Consider the following 20203-nt stretch of genomic DNA (forward strand, 5'->3'; position numbering starts at 1 on the left):
GTTTGCGTCCAGATAAAAGTGAAAAAGACTGTTGTATGGGTGATTAGTACTTTAATATTAGAGTGGTTAGATAATCATAATACTACTAAACAGAACCTTTTTCCTTATTCTGCTGTCTCCTCCTTTTGATTTACTTTTTAGTCTAAAATTGACTTTGACCGAATACAAATTTATATAGATTGTACAATTAAACTTTGATCGATTAGGGTAGATTTGATTATCGAATGCATGAGATTGTTGAGATTATTAAATATTGCATGCTCAATAAATGTTGAGAGAGATGGCAACTTGTAAGAAAATTTGGAGGATTTGCTATTTAATTTAAATTGACGTGTTTGATTTGGACAACTCAACTTCTTGTATAGAAGAAGAGTAAGCTGTCTTCTAGTTCAAACCACTTGTACAGTTACACTTGGGGATAATCCAAGGGCACCAATCTTATATAAAAAAAAAAAAAAAAAAAAAAAATTTGATAAGATTATGTAATATTGATATACAAAATACACAAGATGGTGAAACTATTTATATATGATAAACATAAATTTCACTTTATTACCAAATACTTTGTTGACTGCAACTCATGGGTTCAAATCAAAAGGCATAATTGAGGAAAGAAAAGCTAACCATTAATATGGAAAAATGGGCCTGGAGATAGCCCAACAAATAAACCAAGAAGGAGTATGTAAACTTACTTATGTTAAACTGTAGGGTGTCATCTTATATTTGGCAACCTTGCTCTATTTTGAAATGTAGTTTAGTTTGGAGTCAATTGTAATAAGATCTGTTTCTAAATTATCTTTGAATCGTCTAGAGTCAAGACCATAACCATCAGTTCTATTAAACATGCAACAGAACTTTAAAATTAAAAGACCACAAGTTCACAACTTCACGAGCTAAGACCTTCTCCATCGGTAGTCTCTTAGAGGGGTTCATATTGTTTTGGAGGAAAAAAACAATTCAGAACAAAAGAAAAAAAGGTAAGGGAGGTTGTTATATAGTATACTCATCATTGCTCTAAGCGACGCTACGTGTCGTTTTTGTGTTGGCCAAAAAATAAATACAAAGGAGAAATTTTTTTTTGGGAAGCTCGATTTTGATCGTCCCGAACCGAGAAAAGATGGAATTTGAAGGTGTTTGGAATCGAAGGAGAAGGTTCACTTCCTTTGTTTCGAAATTCTAAGGGTTACTTCGATTCGCATTCTTCTTCTTCGTCTCCATCTCCAGGTATGAAAAAACTGGGTTCTGATGTATTTTGATTCGATCTGTACTTTGGGATTTGAATTGGTTTCGTGCTTCTTCTCCTCTTTAGATTTCTTCAATAGGTTTCTTCGGCGTAATCTGATTAGGGATTTACTATTATTTCCCCTCGAATTGTTCTTCTTGTATCGCTTATGAATATGTTAATCTTTCGGGATTCATTGTTTTTTTATGATTTGTGTTAATATGTATATATGCCTCTGATATAATTATGGTGGAAAATTTTGCAGCTTGACAATGGATCTTGAACGTCTTTTTAGCAGATACGGAAGGTAAAAATTTCTCGATATCCTCCAGGATTTGCACGGTTTTAACTTTAGTTTGGTTATGATCATGAGTTTTAAAAAGAATTTAAACTTTTTTACCAATTTAGAGAAGGATCTACAATTACTTATTGAAATGAAAAAAAAGTGTGTGTTGTGTTGTGTTGATGTGAACTTTATGTGTTGTACCAGTTTGAACTTTATGTGTTGTGTAGTGTATAGGTGTTGTGTTGTGTTGATGTGAACTTTATCTGTTTTACCAGTTTGAACTTTATGTGTTGTGTTGTGTATAGGTGCAAGAGCTTTATGAGCATTCTGCAGAATATGAAGGGAAGCATGAACCAAAAAAGCTAGAGGAGCTAGGGAATGTATTCTTGCTCATCAATCTCTTGGCTTATGCAATTGCATGATCTATGTGTGGAATTGAGATGATAGGTCAGTGTTGTTTCACTTATTGTTCTGCAGCTTTGCTAGATGTTAGATATGAATTTTGATCTAATATTTGCTTTCACTTATTGTTCTGCAGCTTTGGAAGTCACATATCGTTTCAACGATTTTGCATCCCCTGTACTGGTGAGTGAACGTTATGTTATCCTTACCATTTCAGAAGCAGTTGTGTTGTGGGGTTTTATTTGTTCCGTTATAAAAATTATATCCAATGTCACCATGTAGTTTGATTCTCAGTTTGTTCTCTTAATACTTTTTTTTTTGTTGATTTGTAGACTAATAGCGATTACTAGTTAGTTACTTGATGTATTCATTTAAGTTAACTCTTATGATTTGATTTTCTTATAGAGTGGTCCAGATGAACGAACCATACCTGGAAATACCATGGCTGTTCAAGCTGACATGCCATTTAACGGACTAACAAGTTTTAGAGGTGCTTTCCTCTCAAAGTTTAAGTGTTCACAAATGCCGCATCCCGTGAGTAATTAAGCATTGATCCATTGTCTCTTTTTGATTATTCTCTCTGTTGGTTTATGTGAGCCTTGTCTTCCTGTTTGTGTTGTAGGTCTTGGACCAAATTACTCTTGTAGACACAAAGGATGCAAAGGAGCTATGACTTCACTGGTGTCATCTCATGGTTTGCATCTAAATGTGATATGATTCTCCTTCATTTGGTAACACAACAAAATGTAATATTTTCCTTTTTTTATAAAATCTTAAATGTTTAAACATTTATACTACTTCTATTCTATTTAAAATTTTTAAATTTCAAAAAACAATATTTTAAAAAATAAGAGACCCAAAATTATAACCTACCATTGGAAGAAAAATTTTTAACTAAGAGATCATAGGTTCTTATATTCAAAACAATACACAATTAATTCATAAAAAAATCAAACAGTGTTTAAGATCCTCCTAATATGAATCTACCGATAATCTTGCTCTAACTATAAAACCGAGAGATAAAAGAACAAGATCCCAAGTTCACAACTTCAACAAGAGCCTGGAGGCTAGAGACAAAGGTTTCAACATATCCATAAAACGATACATAAACTTCACTTCTCAGTTCTTCACGAAGTGCACTTTGATGGTGCGAACAACATCTCCTTCACGCAGAATCTCACATATGATTATGTCTCCCGGCTTTGTTTTGTTCCTGTTGTACATTTCATCCCACTTGTATACCACAACACGATCTTTCCATTTCCCAACCTTTCTCTTTAACAACCCGAAATCATCGACGAGATTGATTCTGTTCTGAAACTTCAGGTTAAAGTCTTTTATTGCCTGCATAGAAATTACCTACGATCAACCAAACATTCAACAAATCAAGACACCTTATTAAGTGGATAGTTAAATTTTGTCACACAAGAAAGATCTTAAAAGAGTACTCAAATAAAGCTTTTACCAAGACACGCCTTGAACACGATGAAGTTGAAATAAAGAACGGGTTTTTAGGATTTTCAAGATACATTTGCACCTTAACAGAATCAGCAAGGGAAGTAGCACGAATCTTTTTCACCCTTCTTGCTGAAGATCACACAAAAAAAATGTATTTTTAGAATCAATACATTTTGATGAAAAAGAAAAAAAAATATTAGACAAGTTGCTTTACCTTTCTTGGAACAGCTTCCACTAGCTTTGTTAACTACACAAGTCGCTGTATCTTCATCATCATCATAATCATCATCATCATCTTCATTATCACCATTAATATCGTCGCTGCTTCCCAGAGAAAGAGAAACGATCGTGTTCTCATGGCTATCTCCTTCTTCCATATGATGGTCACGGCCATCACCATCACCAACTGTCTCATCCTCATCATCCGATATTTCTTGTATCTTGATGGGACAGCTTGGCTCCAGAGGAAGGCCATCTCGGTGGATGCGAACCCAAAAGCTCCGAGAACCATCATAAGTGAACAAGAGGAAGTCTCTGTCAATGAGACCATTGTCTCTAACAAACTTTTCCCAACCTTCTTGGAAACTAATAGTCTCCTCTTGGCTTATCGTCCATCTGGCAGTCCAAAAGTTTCCTTCGGCCCTTTTAAGAACAGCGATCTGAGGAAGAGGGTTTGGATAGTACTGTTTGTAGCCTCTTGGGATTACCTACAAAAAGACAATAACGTACGTCGGTGAAACATTCCACTAAGTGACAACGAGACATCAAGAACAGAGGAATCAGATTTGGAGCTGAACATAGCAAAACCTAAGAGACCACAGACCAGGAACAGGACCAAAACCTAGAAAACAGGACTAGACTCTTAGAAATCAAGAACAGAACAGAACCGAACTCTAATAGTCAGAAACAGATGAATCCAGGAAGATCTAGGCTAGAGTACATGAATCAAACTATAGAAAACAGAGGATTCAAGCTAGAAAGTTAAACAGAAACAGAGCTAAGAGAAGACAAAGAGTAGAGGAATCAATATTTCAAGTTGTAGAGCAAACAAAGATGGCAAAATTTAATTTTTTTTTGTCAGTAACTAACGTAGCATGAACACAAACAAACCATTCAAGAATAATCTTATATCATTCTACAATCAAACAAGACATGTAATTTTGGAGAAGATAAACAAGGAGAGAGAGAGAAAGATGGTAACTTACCAAACGTCGAGAATGTTCATGGGAGTTGAAGATCTTGAGGAAATCTGGAAATGGAGGAAACCCAGTTTCTAACGCCATCTTCTTTTGTCTTTTGCTTTGAGTCTGAATTCTACAAATGAAGAAGCTGTGGAGTTATATAGAACCTCTTCAACATGTAATAAGTGTGCGTGTGTGAGAGTCTTTTCTTTGGACCAAACTCTATAATACCCTTGCAATCAAAAGTTTATTCATCAATACCCTTATGTTTTCTAAGTACCCTTTGACAAAGGTTGACCAACATATGGACCAACATATACACCTAAAAACATGTGGACCCCATCAATTTTTCTCCACCAATCGGGTTTCTTTTCTCTCCCCTCTCTCTCCCGACCTCGTCCCCGCTCCCCCATTTTTGGACCAAAATCTAGTATACCCTTCTAATCAAACTTCTATTCTCATATCCCCCTGCGAAAATAACAAACGGCAATCGTCTGGTTCCATTTGACGATTGCCGGTAATTTGTCTTGTTCTTGTGTGTTATTTGTCTGCTTAAACACACAAAGAGTTCACATACTGCCGTTATTTTGTCTGCTTAAACACACAAAGAGTTCACATACTGACTTTAACATTCCAACCAAGTTGTACTTAAAAACATAGAGTTGTACTTAAAAAAACAGAGTTGTACCTAGTTAAACATTCCGAGTACTTAACAAAAAACATAAAAACAACCAAAGAGTTCACATACTGACTCATACAAGATTACATGCTCATTACTTTTTGGAGGGCTTCTGCCTTGTTATAATAGGACTCCTTACGACAACAGAAGGTCCCGTCCCCTTCTTACTTATAATCTTCACCTTTGTACCAAGTTGTTCTCCACTGGATCCTTCTCTTGTTCTCTTTTTTCTCTCGTATCTCACTAGATCCTTCTCCACTGGATCCTTCTCCATTGGATCCTTCTCCCTCTCGGCCTTCTCCCTCTCGGCCTTCTCCTTCTCGGCCTTCTCCCTCTCGGCTTTCTCCCTCTCAGCCTTCTCCTTCTCCGCCTTCTCCTTTTCAGCCTTCTCCTTTTCGGCTTTCTCTCTCTCGGCCTTCTCCTTCTCGGCCTTCTCCTTCTCGGCCTTCTCCTTCTCGGACTTCTCATTCTCGGCCTTCTCCTCCTCTATAGCCTTCTCCTTCTCGGCCTTCTCCCTCTCGGCCTTCTCCTTCTCGGCATCCTCCTCCTCTATAGCCTCATTTGCACCAACTCCGTCACACTCATTTGCACCAAATTCCTCGCTTGGAAAAGCTCCTTCTCCATTTCTTTCCCAGTTCACATATGTTTCCACCGATTTGATCCTAGCATCCATGTCATCAAATTTTTCGTTGATTTCCTTAAACCCCTTCTTCACCAGATCTTCTAGCTGAATCAAGCTAGCTCTTAGCTGTATCAAGCTACCTCCTACCATATCATTCTCCGAATTCGCATCATCCTTAGCCACATCATTCGGATCCACATCATTCGGATCCACATTCTCAATCACCGGATTTGCCTCAAATGATCGGGCGGCCACATCTAGGTTGTGAAGCTCTTCAAACCAAATTGACTTGTGCTTTTCAATTAAACGTTTGCTCAAACCATCAGCAACTGGATCATCCGCATCATCACAGCCACCATCCTCATCTATGATCATGGCTAAAAGGCGTGCCTCCCGAGGAGTTGGAGTTAACATACTATCAATCTCCTATCAGAATAAACAAACATAACATACTATCAATCTCCTATCAACCAATGTTACATAAATAATGAATCTGATAAGTAATTTACATAAATAATGAATATGAATAACTAACCTTAGTTGTACCAAGTTGGTCATATATTTCTTTCAAAGAAAAACCTTTCTTCTTACTTGCTTTAAACTTCATCTTGCACATCCGAGGACAGTTACGGTGTGCATGTGAATCAGAAACGTCTTCTCGGAAGGTGTTCTTTAGCACAGGAATTGCTTCAAACGCAAGAAGCTACACACAACACAAGAACATTCAATGTTTAGTTGGATCCAGTTATACTAAGTTGTACATTTTGAAAACTAGTAATTACCTCCAAAGGAATGATGAAACTAGGAAAGACCCACTCTGGACCCACAACTCCACCAAAGTGTCCCATCAAATGAAAGATGTCTTTCATGTTCTCATCAAATGCCATTCGACCCCAAGGGAATGTTCTACACAAATCAAGATCATCCACAGCTCTAAGAAAGAAAGGCTCCACAGAGGGTGCATTCTTTCCACCCTTTTTCTTCCCTATGATGACGCTAGATAAAAAATACAGTACGGCCATCTTCAAACGATCCTCTGAAGGTTTCTTCATCGAAAGTAGCTTCGCTTTGACATCTCCATATTGTATTATTTGTCCACCTTTAAATTGCTTCCGAGCAAAATTTAAACTGCCCAAACCATCCTTGAATTTTGGATACTGATGGCAATATAACCCAGAAATGATTGTCATTTCTCTGAGAGAATACCGGATGGGAGTCCCATTAACAATGAACCAGCATTCTTTTTTCTTCTCCAAATGCGCTGTGCGAAGCAACAACATCCACATACCCATCAACTTATGATTCGAATCCTTAGGCATATGGAAGAAATGCTTGAACTGTGGGTGCCCTAAGAACCAATCCAACTCCTCTTCCTTAAGATGACCGCCTAATAAGTTTACCGCCTCTGAAATATAACACTTTCCAGACATCTTGAAAGGCTTCGTATATTGGGAGTAATCAAAGTACATACTCAAAGGTTGCATTACATAGGATTCATCCTCAGATTCCTGCAAGACACATATCTAGTTATACCAAGTTTTTCTAAGTTATACCCTTTCTAAGTTATACCAAGTTATACAGTTATACTTTTTAGAATGAATTCTTATACGGTTATACCAATATAGGGAGAGATACTTACCGATGAATCCTTATCATTTGACTTCTCAATTGAGTCCGTTTTATCGGAATCACGTTCTGATTCATCTCCACGAGTTGCTTCTTCTTCGAGATCTGCTGGGGGATTCGATTTTTCCACATAGCTTGGGTTCTTTGTACGAACCATTATGATTCTTCCACACATGCACACAAAAAACAACAACTGATTTCAACTTCAACTTCCACAAACCAAATTGAACATAATCTGATGAAACAAACGTTTTGAGGACTTTGTTTCATCAGAATTGAACATAATCTGATGAAACAAACGTTTGTTCCAAGCTTTTCCACAAACCAAATTGAACATAAAACAAACGCCCCAAAATCTGATGACTTTCAACGTTCTGAGGAATCAACACATGAAAAAAATCGACAAAACCCCAAAATTGAAAACCAAATTATCGAAAATCGAAACCCATATTACCCGATTTTGAAAAACAAATAACCCAAATTCGAAAAACCCCAACCTATTTCAACTTACCCAGAATCGAGTTATCCTTAGTTGCACTTGAGGGAGAAGAATAATTCACGGGAATTGAACGAGGGAGAGTGGAGTCGTGAATGAAGGAATTCGAAAAGTTGGGTAGTTAAAGGAGAGATCCGATTTCAACTGGATTGTCCGAATTTTGTGGGTTTGGGTGGGTATAAGGTGGTTGGATCTGTAAATAACAGAAATGATATAGTTTTATTTGTCTTTAACCACATTTTTGATTAAAAAAAAAAAAATAGTTTGTTATTTTCGCAGGGGATATGAGAATAGAAGTTTGATTAGAAGGGTATACTAGATTTTGGTCCCTTTTCTTTTGAGTGTGTGAGTGTGTGTACCATACCATCTCAATTCAAATAGTCAAAGTCGTAAAGCAAAATGTTTGATACGTCATTTGAATTGGCAATAAACGGATACATTTTCAGAGAGCTTTGAAAAGCTTTTGTACTACAGACTCCCAAAATAGAAATTTATACAGAAACGCAATGCCATAAAATTATAGGGAGTTGGAAAAATCAGAGTATCACTAATTAAACAAATATGGGCCTATATGGGCCGACATAAATCTCCAATAAGTAGAGCTAGAGGCTCAATACGGTTGAAAAGTTTGAAATTGTTGTTAAAAACATATTATAAACTCAAGTCTCCTTAACTCTTTACCCAACGACGATGGAATAACAAGAATGTAACACTAGGAACATCGGGCGAGATACTTGTTCGAATCTTCAATAAAAAAAGTCAAATCATGTATAGTTGTTACAATTCAAAATAATCCAACTCACAGAATCTGAAGATATCTCTAACACCATCTAAGCGCTTTGGTCCGAGATGAATAATAATAGTGTCCACTCTGTGGAGACTGCTCATCTCACCGCATTACTTTTAAATGGGCTTTTATATCTGTTGGGCTCAATTGTAATGAAAAGAATTTGCAATTTAAACTCCTCAAAACGACCGTGTTTTGTTATCATTATTTAGGTGTGAAACAGTAATACTGTACCTTGAGTTTTTTTTTTTGTTGAGAAAAATATAGTATTATATATAGAGTTGACAAAAGTAATTAATATATTTTCTGCACCAATTGGAAAAATAGGAGTATCAAAGTCGTCATGTCCCACTTTCTATATTGGTATAAGAGACTCTTTGACTTGGACAATCTGAACGTTGAAGAAATTGGTAATAAATAAGCCATGCATGTTACATTTTTCTTCAATTTCAAAATCTTTACTTTTGTTTTTCCCTGTTTCTGAAAATAGTTAAAGAAATTACTATAACAGTATTAAAAACCCTTTCAGAGAGAAGAAGAACAGAGAAGAAAGAGACAGAAGCTTGACAATGTATTGTCACATCCCAAAGTTTTGTGATGATTACGCCTATATAATACATTTTGCAGCTTTTTGTATTCTTCTCCTCTTTACATATAAAAGCGCCATTAAATACATCACACTGAATTTTTACTGTAAATTACTCACCCGTCCTTCACATTTGTTATTGTTTTTATAAATAACTCATCTTATTAGTTGGTGGAAGGTGAGCTTCTTTTTTCTATTGGTTACTTAATTTTATTACACGAGAGATGGTATAGTTAAAGGACATATATATGTGTTTCTATTGGTTACTTAATTTATTCCACGAGTCACGAGAGATGGTATAGTTAAAGGACATATAAAAATGTGTGTAGCTTTGCGGTTTTAGGTTTTGAGTTTTTCCACTTCTCCCTAACTTAGCTTATTAATTTCTGAAACTGGGAAACCATGATTTTCTTAAACTGATACGTAAAACGAGGACATAAATCTTTAAAGGTAAGAAAAGAAGGAGAGAGCTAAATTGATTCCACCACAGACTTCGTAACGCAGACGGTAAAAAACGTGACAGAGAGACCAACTCTCTCAGGCTCTCAGCTAAAAAGACATAAAAAAAAAAACTTAAAACCGAAGCAAATCTTGATAAGAAAAAGGAAACGAACCAATTGTTTTCTCAAGAATTAATATAGAGAACCAATCGTGATTTCCCAGATTTTGTAGTACAAATTAGAGAAGTAATAATATACATGTTTTTTACCTAAAACACAGTCTTTACTAGTGTTTCAAAGTGCTTACTGCTTATCAACTCGAAATTCGTTTAACGTGTAATTTCAGCTATCATTTTGTATGGTGCACTCTCTCGCGTTTTGTTGTGATTTTTTAATAAATATTCAGATTCTCTGACTATTTGATAGAATAATAATACTACTCGACTTTTCAATGTAACGTAACGTGCATAAGTAGATTAAATAATCCTTTATATACTTACAATCTTTTGGCAAATGTGAATATTTATTAATGTTAGTTTTGTTTTATGATTTCTCTTGCTTCAATTCATGTTTCTTTTTTTTTTTATATAATACAGGTCTAGCTTTCCATTTATTAGTTTCATCCTCTTATTTCCCTATATAAACACAAAACTTCACCTGCCCCTCTCACATCATCACTTCAGAGCAAAAGCATATCATATCATTCCTCTTCTTCTTGATTCATATGCTCATCAGCTCATGATCATCATCATCATGACATTTATGATTATAGTGATGATCGTTTCTCCCTTTCAACTTTTTCTGGTTCCTCCATTACATCATGGGTGTACTTTCGAACGTGTGAGTATCTCACGGAGAAGAAGATTTCTTGGACATTAGTGTTCCATTGGCATTATCCTTGCTGAGCTTCTTTTTTTTTTTTTTTTTAACAAAAAACAAACAAAATCTATTATTGTTTCTACTGAATCATCAATAGGAAAAATACTTCTATATTTTAGAAGATTTTTTTTCTTGACCTTGCAAGGCTTATTGGTTTTGTATTCTTCTTTTGTTTTCTTTTATCTTCTCTTCATTTTTGTCTTTTATTTTTAGTTGTTTTGTTCTTTCTATTCCTCCTGAGCTTTATGTAAATTCCTTATTAATGTTATTAATCTCATAGCTTCTCAATTTCTTCTAAGTTGCCTTCAAACGTCTATCTAAGTAAATGTAATCTTTATGCATCTCTAAAGTGTTTCATAAGTTATTCAGGTGACACCTAGAACGAAGTTAATGTTCATGAGCCGGCTACGCAAGAAATACACATTCACAAATGATATTTTTTTTACATATATACACACATACACCACTTCAATGTAATGACAGCGCCAAATTAATTATCTTATTACAACACTTTGAATTATCACAAAATGAATAATTTACCACACCATTCACAGAATCAATTAGCATTTTTTTCTTTTATCCCAAAAAAACTGGGAACAAAAATATATAAGAAGGTAAAAAAAAAAAACGACAATTGCGTTTTTGAGTTAGCAAGCACTTCCACCAGTTGTAACACAATGGTTGAATGCAGAGAACCAAGAACGTTTTCCTTCAACCTGCGACGTTGATCGCCTGAACCGTAAACTGGATCTTGAATATGATCCACCCATTAACCGGCTTTGCGGTTCATCCACGTCTGAGCCCCCGAGGCAGAGTCTTGGAGGAAACCGATTGCAGCTAAGGGACCGAAATGATGATGATCTAACGGATTGTGGAATTCGAGAACCGGTTCTTGACACAACTGGTCTACAGCTGTAGTGACGGTTAGTGAGGAGAGCTGTGTCTAAGACATCGGAGGAGCAAGTGCAGAAGGACAATGAGATGCTTGTTCTTGATGATGTTGTTGTTGTTGTTATGCTTGTTGTATGAGGAAGTTTCGTAAATGATACAATGCCGTTGCGACAGAGAGGACACGGGACTGAACCTGGTGTGGCTTGTGATGTCTTTGACGATGTTAATTTTGTGGTGCTTAGGTATAATGCACAGTTTGTGCAGAACTCATGAGCACACCCTGTTAATGTCACACACAACAATCAATTCAATGTTCTAAGAAAGAACAATTGCAGTATTGAGAAATCGTTACATTACCATCTGCCGATACTGTGCATTTTCTTTCTAAACAAACGGCGCAAGGGTCACGACATGGAGTGTTACAATCATTTTCTCGCCAGCCACATTCTCTGAAATACACAAACGGAGAAAACACCAATCAGTCTCACAGAATCTTGGATTCATATTGAGTGCTTCAATTAGGTGAAAGGGTTTTACATACTGAGCAATCTTGACAATGCTCATTAGAGGAAGGCAGAGGAAAGGAGAGGGGACGTTTGGTGAATGGCTTTGTGGTTGCTCTGTGGTTGGGTTCAGGATTTCTTCCAGCCAGTTGCGGTGCCATGAGCGAGCAACCATCAATGGAGTCCATCTAAAACCAAAAAACGCCAAACGTATAAAGACATTGCGGTTTATATCAGACTGTTGGATTGGATTTTGCAGGCAGAGAAATAGAGAGAGAAGAACAAACCCGTTGGAGTTCATGGCAGCTAAACAGGCACCTTTGTCGATCAAAAGCTGTGAAAACAAATGCCAAATGAATACATATCTGATCTAAGTGAAACATAACATTATCTGATTAAGCATGTGTACATACCTGGCAACACTGCGTGTTTCCACCACATGAAGCATAGTGAAGAGCTGTACTCCCAGCACCTACAATGTAAAAACCAAAGAGCCAAAGCAAAAACAAACTACAGAATTTAGTTTTTCGCTCAAAGAAAGAATCTCTACATTCATTACCAAAGTTAATCAATTGGGGCATATGATAATAACCTATAAGATCTATTGTGGTTCCATCTTCCACAGTGACCTGAGTAACCGAAGCTCCCAAATCCAAGAGCAACTGCACCGTCTCTATGTGTCCGTTCAAAGCCGCCACATGAAGAGGTGTGATTCCACCATCTGCTGCTCTGTTGATCACTTCGTGAAGAACACTGCAAAAGTAGCAAAACACATTCAAAAAACATAAATAACATTCCACTAATCATGTAACTAAACCACTAGCTTAGCTTTAAAAAAAAAAACACATTCTACCTTGGATCAAATCCAGCAATTGAGGATTTATTATTCTTCAAGAGGCTCCAGCAATCGGGAAGACTTGGTATATAGTCCGAAAGCAAGATCCTGATACATCGAGGGTGACCATTTAGAGCAGCAAGATGTAGAGCAGTACCGCCATTTAAGTAATCTGATCTGTGAATCTATAAACCCGAACAATCAAGAAACACAAATCATTGTCCCAATACCTGACATACTTTGTTATCACAATCAGTTAGAAAAAGAAAAGAACATCACAATATAAAAAAGTTGAAGAAAAAATCCTTACATTAGCACCAAAAAGAATCAGAATCAAAACAACCTCCCAATGACCATGTTGACATGCTTGCATCAAAGCCGTCTGTTTCCAAAATTCTTATATTCAGATTACTTAAAATCAATCTAACAACAATGTAAAGAACCAAAAAGACAAAAGCTTTATTATACCTGTCCACGATAGTTCCGGAGATTAATATCAACTCCTGATTCCACCAACAGAGAAACTATCTGACAGATCAAACAAACCCCAAATCAGAATCACCATAAAAGTCAGAACTTTAAGAATCTCTAATGGTAAAAAGTATTGATCTTTATAAAGGCTAAGGAATTGGGGGGGGGGGGGGGGGACCTCGTGGTGGCCTTGAGCAGCAGAGTAATGAAGAGGAGAGTTACGAACGCCAAAAGTGGAGTAACGAGCGAGTCTTGGGTTGTAATCTAAGAGAGCTTTGGCTTCCTGTAAATCGCCGTCTCTGGCCGCTGATACTAAGCGTTCGCCGGACGCAGAACAACCGAATGAGTTCCCGACGAGGCTCAGGAACCTCATCGTTTTACGATACAAAACTGAAATTTTGATCGGACCCGATTAACAACAACAACCCCCTAATAAGCAATCACCACCACCACCATGATCGAAATCAACAACACCAACAACAAAAAAAAACAATCTTTGCAAAATTGAATTTAATTCGAATGATTGCAAAAAAGAAAAAGATTTGATTATTTTTTTTATCCGCTCTGATTTTGGTTGTTGGGGTTCTTTAATTCTCTTATGTACAGATCATCATCATCATCATAATGATCCCGCTTTTAAGAAAGAAGAAAGCTTTTAAAGAATTTACCAAAAAGGAAAAAGAAAAGCTCAAAACTTTAAAAGAATTTGACCAAAAATTAAAAACATTACATGGAAAGATCATCCAGAAAACTTCTTTGAAAAATGGTAATCTAGAGGAAAGATTAAAAAAATAAAGAATGGAGAAAAAAAGGAAATGTTCAAAAAGATGATTTAAAAAAAAAAAAAAACAACAATTGGTAATTACTTAAACCCAAAAAAGGAAAAGAATTGATCTTTCTATTTTATTTTGTGTGTGTGTGTGTGTGTGATGGTGACCCTAATTAATTGACTTAATTAATACTAATTTTCACCGGAAGAAGAACAAAAAAGAGACAAGATCAAAGAGGAGAACGTTGTGGCCAGATGTTTTTAATCAAACTAATCTCCGGATTTCGCGCGTTTTGTTTTAAACCAAAAATTCTCATAATTTTTACATCCCCTAAAGATATTCTCATACAATGGAAAAGAGAAAAAAGACATTCTTCATCACCATAAGAAAAGCTTACCCCTTTTTTCCAAATATAAATTTTAATAAATCTTTATATACTTTTACTACATAATAATTCCATTATCATCACAAGTAACATGACATTAATGACAACAAATCTATGTATATAATATATTGAAGTGTGGGAGGAGCATGTGGGTCGTGTCCATGTCATTTGCATAATTGCATTTAGCAAACCATGACATTAATATCACTTTTAATTTTTATTAACAAACAAATAAAACTCAACCAGTGAGTGATGAATTGGTTTGGAGATTCACTTACGATCCAAAGAAAAAGCCAGTTTGATTATAAAATCACAAAGTTTTACGAGTCATAGCATCCATCAAGGGACTATAAATAAATAGAGTATATTCACAAACATATATCATTAATTTAACTAGAATTGCTTTGAGTCATATATCATGGATTAGAGTCTAGTTCAAGAAGAAACAAGTGCTAACATGAGATTTTTTTTTCTTCTTATAACTCGAAATGTTACAATGGAGGACTGTTTTCAATCATTACTCATATATACAACCCCAGTCTTAAAAAAAATTTCGTCCCTAGGCATACAATTTTTGAGGACCCTTACCAACATAATTTTTTTTTCTTTTTTTCTGGTCTCCATTTCCTTAATGTTTTTTGCAAAAAAAAAATTTTGTCCCCTGGCCATTGCCCCTCTCGCCGTAGGTATGAGCCGGGGCTGCATATATAGAATAGTATTCATTAGTAAAACATGAAATTATATATATAATAAAAGTTGTCGATGTTTATGCAATATTAGGGTCCAATTATGATATTATAATGTTTCAAATTTTTGCCTATTTTTATCTTCCTAGAAAACAATCTTCAAACTAGACTTGTACATAGATACAATTATTGGTATTGTCCGAATATATAGCGATAAATCTATTCTTTTAAAATGTTTATGATTGTTATAAAGCATATAATATATATATATATTCAAAAATTAATTTGGCGAGTATATTCGAGATGTCAAAAAAATATCTTCAAAAAGATATATGAAAAAATATATTAAATAGAGTATTTTCACAAAGATATATATAACTAATTATATATAAAATACGCAATATAGAAGTGATATAACAAATTTGTTTAAAGAAAAGAAAAAGAAATATTAAAAAATGTTAATGGTACTTGAAACTAAAAAAAAAAAAAAAGTTATATTTCGTATATGAAAAGGCCCAATAGGTAGCAAAAGCTCACCGATAAATAAAGCCCAGGACACTGGTCGGTGGTAGGGGTATAATAGGAAATAAAGCAAAGGAAGATAGATCCGTTGGCAAAATCGTTCAAGCGCATTGTTTCTTCAACGTCAAGCAAATCTTGAATCTATCTCTTCCAGGTTGGGAAATTGAGAGCCCCAAAGCGATTCGTCTGCCATGGAACACCATCATCATGAACATGACAGATTCGATGGAATTCCGCATTGTGTTGGATCTCTTGATGCACGATGACGACATGGGATCAAGTTGCTGAGACTTTCTCAAAGACTACGACAGCTTCTCCGCGGTACGGCTGATTATACCGGCCATCGACAAAAACCGTTGTGACTATGGACCATCAGAGTCAATCTTAGATGCTTTTTTTGAGGCGCTCGGCGTTTCTAAACCCGAGTCTTCCGTCAAAATAGCCACGATCGAGGCTGAGGTACAATTAATTTCTAGGGTTTTTTTCTTCTGAGGTTGTTGGTTCTTTTTTTTTCTGATTGGGTTTTGTATTAACAAAATAATGAGCTGATGATTTACTAACAGTTAATAAAATAATTTTTAATTTATATTAATACCTAAACCCACCCCCTAGATATCCAAACACCATTTTTCTTCTTTGCTTAAGTACAACATGCACGTTATTCAAAATTCAAATAACGAAAATGCAAAAAAAATATAGTACTAAAAATCTTGCTAATCAAGTATACATTATATTCAAAATATTTTAATTTTAGAATTGTTTACATATGATTCAGAAATAAGTTATGAAATATGATAATTCTTTTTATTTATTTATTTTTTTGCAGATAAAATGGACAAATATGTATTGACGTAAATATTAATTTGGGATTTGCACATACATTTTTATTGTTAGCATTAAATATTGTAATGAATTAAGGAGATATTTTAGGAAATATTTAGGAATTTTACAAAACAAATATTTAATGAGATATTGTAATTAGTCATTGATTGATTAAGGAGATATTTTAGGAATTTTGTTCTGCACAAAATCTTGGTTTTAAATTTCATTTTATAAATTAAAATTAAAAATATTTATTACCAATGACATGCTTGTAAATAAGTGTGAACTTCGGGATTTATTTCAGAAATGTCTCCAAAAATGTATATATAGATGGTACACTGATCATCTTTTGCTTGAGTCACGGAAAATATTCAGTCTTGCTTCCGTCAAAATTCACAGACTCCTACGTAGAAGAGAGGAAAGTATCACTTTTGGATGGAGATACAGAGTGGAGGAGGCAGAGTCATCATAACACTTATCATCTACATTTGGAGACAAAATTTCACAGTCTTAAGGACGAGGCTCTGAAAAAAATATATACCGTCTATGATAAAGTTTCTTCATCTTTGGAGCTATGGATCTCCACCACTGCTGGAAAACAAGAGGAATTTGGATAAAGATTGCCTCTTTGGACTTTTGTTAATACTAAAAGGATGTCACCCTCTGGCTTATGTACTCATGATGAGGAAAGATCTCTCCTCTCTCTCCTTCTCAGCCGTGAGATTGAGCATTTTGTCAACGAGTCTTCACACCCATGGGATAGATTTTGTAACGACTTGAATCTACCAAAAAAAATTTGTACAACTATGGTACATGGCCAACTCATGGGATAGATTTAGATTAGAGATGCGACGGATTTGGACCATATTAAACTATGGTTTAGAGTGAACAATTTTGGACCATATTAGACTATGGTTTAGATTGGACGATTTAATAGACCATGATAGTTTAACTTAATAATTATAATACTCAACATATGTTTAGGATGGACGGTTTTAGGCAATATTAGACTATGGTTTAGATTGAACGATTTAATATACCATAATAATTTAACTTAACAACAATAAAAATCAACATATGTCCGCTAATTGAGAGATTTTGGGTTTTTAGATGTTTTGTATACTCTTAGTGTGCTTTTTTATATAGTCAAAATAAGAGAGTACATTTAAGTAGGGGTAAATATTTTTGTTTATTTTTCAAATTTGATTTGATTGTTTGGATTGGTTTAGTTTGGTTTGGAAAAAAATGAAGAAGAAGGCGAACTACTAATTCAAATTAAATATCAAATTTCTAGCCTTCTAGGTTAGATATTGGCTAAAACTATTATTCAATATATTTATAATTGATAAAAAAAAATTGGTTTATTTGGTTTGGTTTTGGTTGTTTCGATTTTAGTTCGGTTCGGTTATTGAGAAACCGCTGTTTCTGAGGAAAATATGGATTTGCCCTTTTTCTATTTAAGCTGTTATTGGAAGGCAGCTTTTGATTTATTAATAAATAGAGAATCTCTTCGCGACCTCCACCGGAATGCGGATCGAAAGCACCAATTAATGGAATTGGAAAGCCATCACCGGGTCCGAAGCCAATTTCAGCAAGGAAGAAGTCAAAAATGCACGACGTACCCTAACCCTAAGCGACAAAAAGTAGAGGAAAAAGCTGGAAACTGGTCGAATCTTTGTCAGGATTTGCTTCAGATGGTGTTGGAGCGTTTGAACCCAAGCGATTTCGATCGAGCTAAGTCTGTTTGCTCGGCATGGCGTTCTGCTTCAAGAGAAAGTGCTCGAAAACATAATCGAATCCCGTGGCTGATACTCTTCCCTTACGAGAGATCTTACAGGAATTCTTGTCGTATGGTAAACCCTTTGGATAAAAGTTTGGTTTACAGAAGTCGAAATCTTGGTGTGGAGTTTACGCAGAGTCGGTGTATTGCCACTTCATGATGTTTGTCCATCATCAAACAAAGCTCTACATTCTAAATCCTTTAACCCGCGAGAGGATCAATCTACCTCCTCTGGAATCCCTCAAAAGCGACGACTCCTCCTCTCAAGTTGATCTGGATCGTTTGTTGAAAAAATCACTATCTGATTTGATGGGCTACACGGAAAAAGCAGTGTTATGGGTAGACGAGAGAAGCAAAGATTACTTTGTGTTTTGGTCGCGTATGCCTTGTCCTATCTTCTCCAAGAAAGGAGACGACGACTTTTGGAATATGTTTCCTTATCTCAGTACTGGGGTAATCGACCTTGTATACAAAGGCCACTTGCTCTACATCTATACTCTGATGTGCTTCATTGAGATCTACGATTTCTCTGGAGACTCTCCTCTCCCTGTCACTTCTCGTCCATATGCCTGCATTCCTCCTAGTTGCTTGTCCTCCCATTCCTATATATCTGCCACAAGGATTGCTGTTACTACATCCGGAGAGGTTCTTATGGTCAGATGCTGCGACATCAACAGCTTCTACGTCTACAAGATGAACCATGCCACCGAAACATGGGATCATATGGCTTCTTTGGGAGACCAGGCTTTGATCTTCGACCTTGGAATCACTGTCCCCGCCAAAGATATTCAAGGGATCAAGCCTGACTCTATCTATTTTAGTGGTCCTAGTTTTGGCACCCATCACATATTTATTTTCAATCTCGCTACGCGCAAGGTGGAGCCATTTTTGTCTTACACTAGCAAGTTCTTTGATGCTCGATGGTTCATCCCAAATGTCTGACGTTGATCCAGAGTTTTTTTCCTCTTTTTTTTTTTTCTGTTATATATATATATTTGCTTTGGAGTTGCTAATCTATCTGTAACATTTCTTTGTTACTTATATTTTTTTTGTGCAAAGATATCATCACTTCATTCATTCAATCAATTAGATAAGAGCTTACAAAGCATAGCCTTTTTAGCCAAAAGGCAAGATTGAAGAAAGCGATAGATAAATGTGCCCTTGTTTCATTACATGACCATGATTGGTCTTAGAAACGAAACCTTTTGATTGCGCCGTTTGTCTTAGCGAGTTCAAAGCTCCGGCTCTTACCAAAATGCAACCATGCATCCCACGTGAAGCGCATCGATACGTGGCTCCTCACAAACTCAACGTGTCCTCTCTGCAGGGACAACCTCCTCCTTGCCCTCACGGCTTCGTCTTCCCATATTGTTCTGGCTCATGAATGATGAATCTGATGGTGAGAGCCCCCAAAAATCCTATTCGCAGCTCAAGTTACCCGGTTTGGATGATGTCATTCAGGTGACATATCGGGTGAAAACGATGGAATCGTTAAGCCAGAGAATGGTGAAAGATTTGTTCTCAATCGTTTAGGTTTGTGGTGAAACTGAGCGGCTTCAATGATGTTCACGGGGGAGCATGATTGTTTTGTTGGTGACTTTGGATACTAAAAGCCCTTATTTTACGAGAAGAATCGTGTTTTGATCTGTTCGGGAGCGACAGAAGATTTCAAGTTCTTCCTATGCGAACCCTCTTATCTGACGTAGGCTTCAAGTTTCTTAAGAATTTTGGAGAAACGTTTTTGACCTACTGTACTTGCTTTCAATTGTTAAAAGAAAACGGGCTTAATTGGGTCAACGTGAAGTTGCATTCTTATAACCCCTCGGCCCAATTTATTTATCCATTTGACTCGTATACATGTATTGGTTGAACAC

The 20203-nt window shown here is 35.9% G+C and overlaps 5 protein-coding genes across 12 annotated transcripts; 2 read left to right on the forward strand and 3 right to left on the reverse strand.

Moving 5' to 3' along the window:
- Window positions 1-725: 725 nt before the first annotated feature.
- On the forward strand, window positions 726-3153 carry LOC104726333 (EH domain-containing protein 2-like). Of its 4 annotated transcripts, none has more exons than XM_087471056.1 (7): window positions 726-977; window positions 1087-1224; window positions 1488-1529; window positions 1814-1955; window positions 2047-2093; window positions 2316-2444; window positions 2533-3153. In XM_087471056.1, the coding sequence occupies exons 4-7, from the start codon at window positions 1934-1936 to the stop codon at window positions 2581-2583; spliced, it is 249 nt and encodes an 82-aa protein (XP_087327182.1). In that variant the 5' UTR covers window positions 726-977; window positions 1087-1224; window positions 1488-1529; window positions 1814-1933; the 3' UTR covers window positions 2584-3153. The 4 variants fall into 4 exon arrangements, with proteins under 4 accessions (XP_087327182.1, XP_087327184.1, XP_087327181.1 ...); XM_087471058.1 differs by having other exon boundaries at window positions 729-977; window positions 2316-2400; window positions 2533-2770; XM_087471055.1 differs by lacking the exon at window positions 726-977 and having other exon boundaries at window positions 1021-1224.
- On the reverse strand, window positions 2798-4737 carry LOC104726334 (B3 domain-containing protein At5g57720-like). Of its 2 annotated transcripts, none has more exons than XM_010445176.2 (4): window positions 4574-4737; window positions 3583-4075; window positions 3376-3497; window positions 2798-3269 (listed from the first exon to the last, which is right to left on the reverse strand). In XM_010445176.2, the coding sequence occupies exons 1-4, from the start codon at window positions 4649-4651 to the stop codon at window positions 3030-3032; spliced, it is 933 nt and encodes a 310-aa protein (XP_010443478.2). In that variant the 5' UTR covers window positions 4652-4737; the 3' UTR covers window positions 2798-3029. The 2 variants fall into 2 exon arrangements, with proteins under 2 accessions (XP_010443478.2, XP_010443479.2); XM_010445177.2 differs by having other exon boundaries at window positions 2798-3254; window positions 4574-4722.
- A 381-nt stretch (window positions 4738-5118) lies between these two features.
- Window positions 5119-7633, reverse strand: LOC104726336 (uncharacterized protein At3g43530-like). Its single transcript, XM_087473036.1, has 5 exons — window positions 7490-7633; window positions 6633-7358; window positions 6386-6553; window positions 5690-6276; window positions 5119-5140 (listed from the first exon to the last, which is right to left on the reverse strand). The coding sequence occupies exons 1-5, from the start codon at window positions 7631-7633 to the stop codon at window positions 5119-5121; spliced, it is 1647 nt and encodes a 548-aa protein (XP_087329162.1).
- A 3454-nt stretch (window positions 7634-11087) lies between these two features.
- Window positions 11088-14446, reverse strand: LOC104726337 (E3 ubiquitin-protein ligase XBAT32-like). Of its 4 annotated transcripts, none has more exons than XM_087471059.1 (10): window positions 13543-14446; window positions 13362-13421; window positions 13204-13275; window positions 12912-13078; window positions 12651-12811; window positions 12472-12530; window positions 12346-12392; window positions 12097-12246; window positions 11913-12004; window positions 11088-11835 (listed from the first exon to the last, which is right to left on the reverse strand). In XM_087471059.1, the coding sequence occupies exons 1-10, from the start codon at window positions 13735-13737 to the stop codon at window positions 11312-11314; spliced, it is 1527 nt and encodes a 508-aa protein (XP_087327185.1). In that variant the 5' UTR covers window positions 13738-14446; the 3' UTR covers window positions 11088-11311. The 4 variants fall into 4 exon arrangements, with proteins under 4 accessions (XP_087327185.1, XP_087327186.1, XP_087327187.1 ...); XM_087471060.1 differs by having other exon boundaries at window positions 12912-13001; window positions 13543-14198; XM_087471061.1 differs by having other exon boundaries at window positions 12912-13131; window positions 13543-13819.
- Window positions 14447-18099: 3653 nt separating this feature from the next.
- On the forward strand, window positions 18100-19271 carry LOC104728961 (F-box protein At2g05970-like). The gene is made up of 2 exons (XM_010447868.2): window positions 18100-18402; window positions 18513-19271. Exons 1-2 carry the CDS (start codon window positions 18100-18102, stop codon window positions 19269-19271), a joined length of 1062 nt encoding a protein of 353 aa, XP_010446170.2.
- Window positions 19272-20203: the final 932 nt, after the last annotated feature.

The sequence above is a fragment of the Camelina sativa genome, chromosome 11 (assembly GCF_030686135.1).
Source record: "Camelina sativa cultivar CO46 ecotype springtype chromosome 11, ASM3068613v1".
Lineage (NCBI taxonomy): Eukaryota > Viridiplantae > Streptophyta > Magnoliopsida > Brassicales > Brassicaceae > Camelina > Camelina sativa.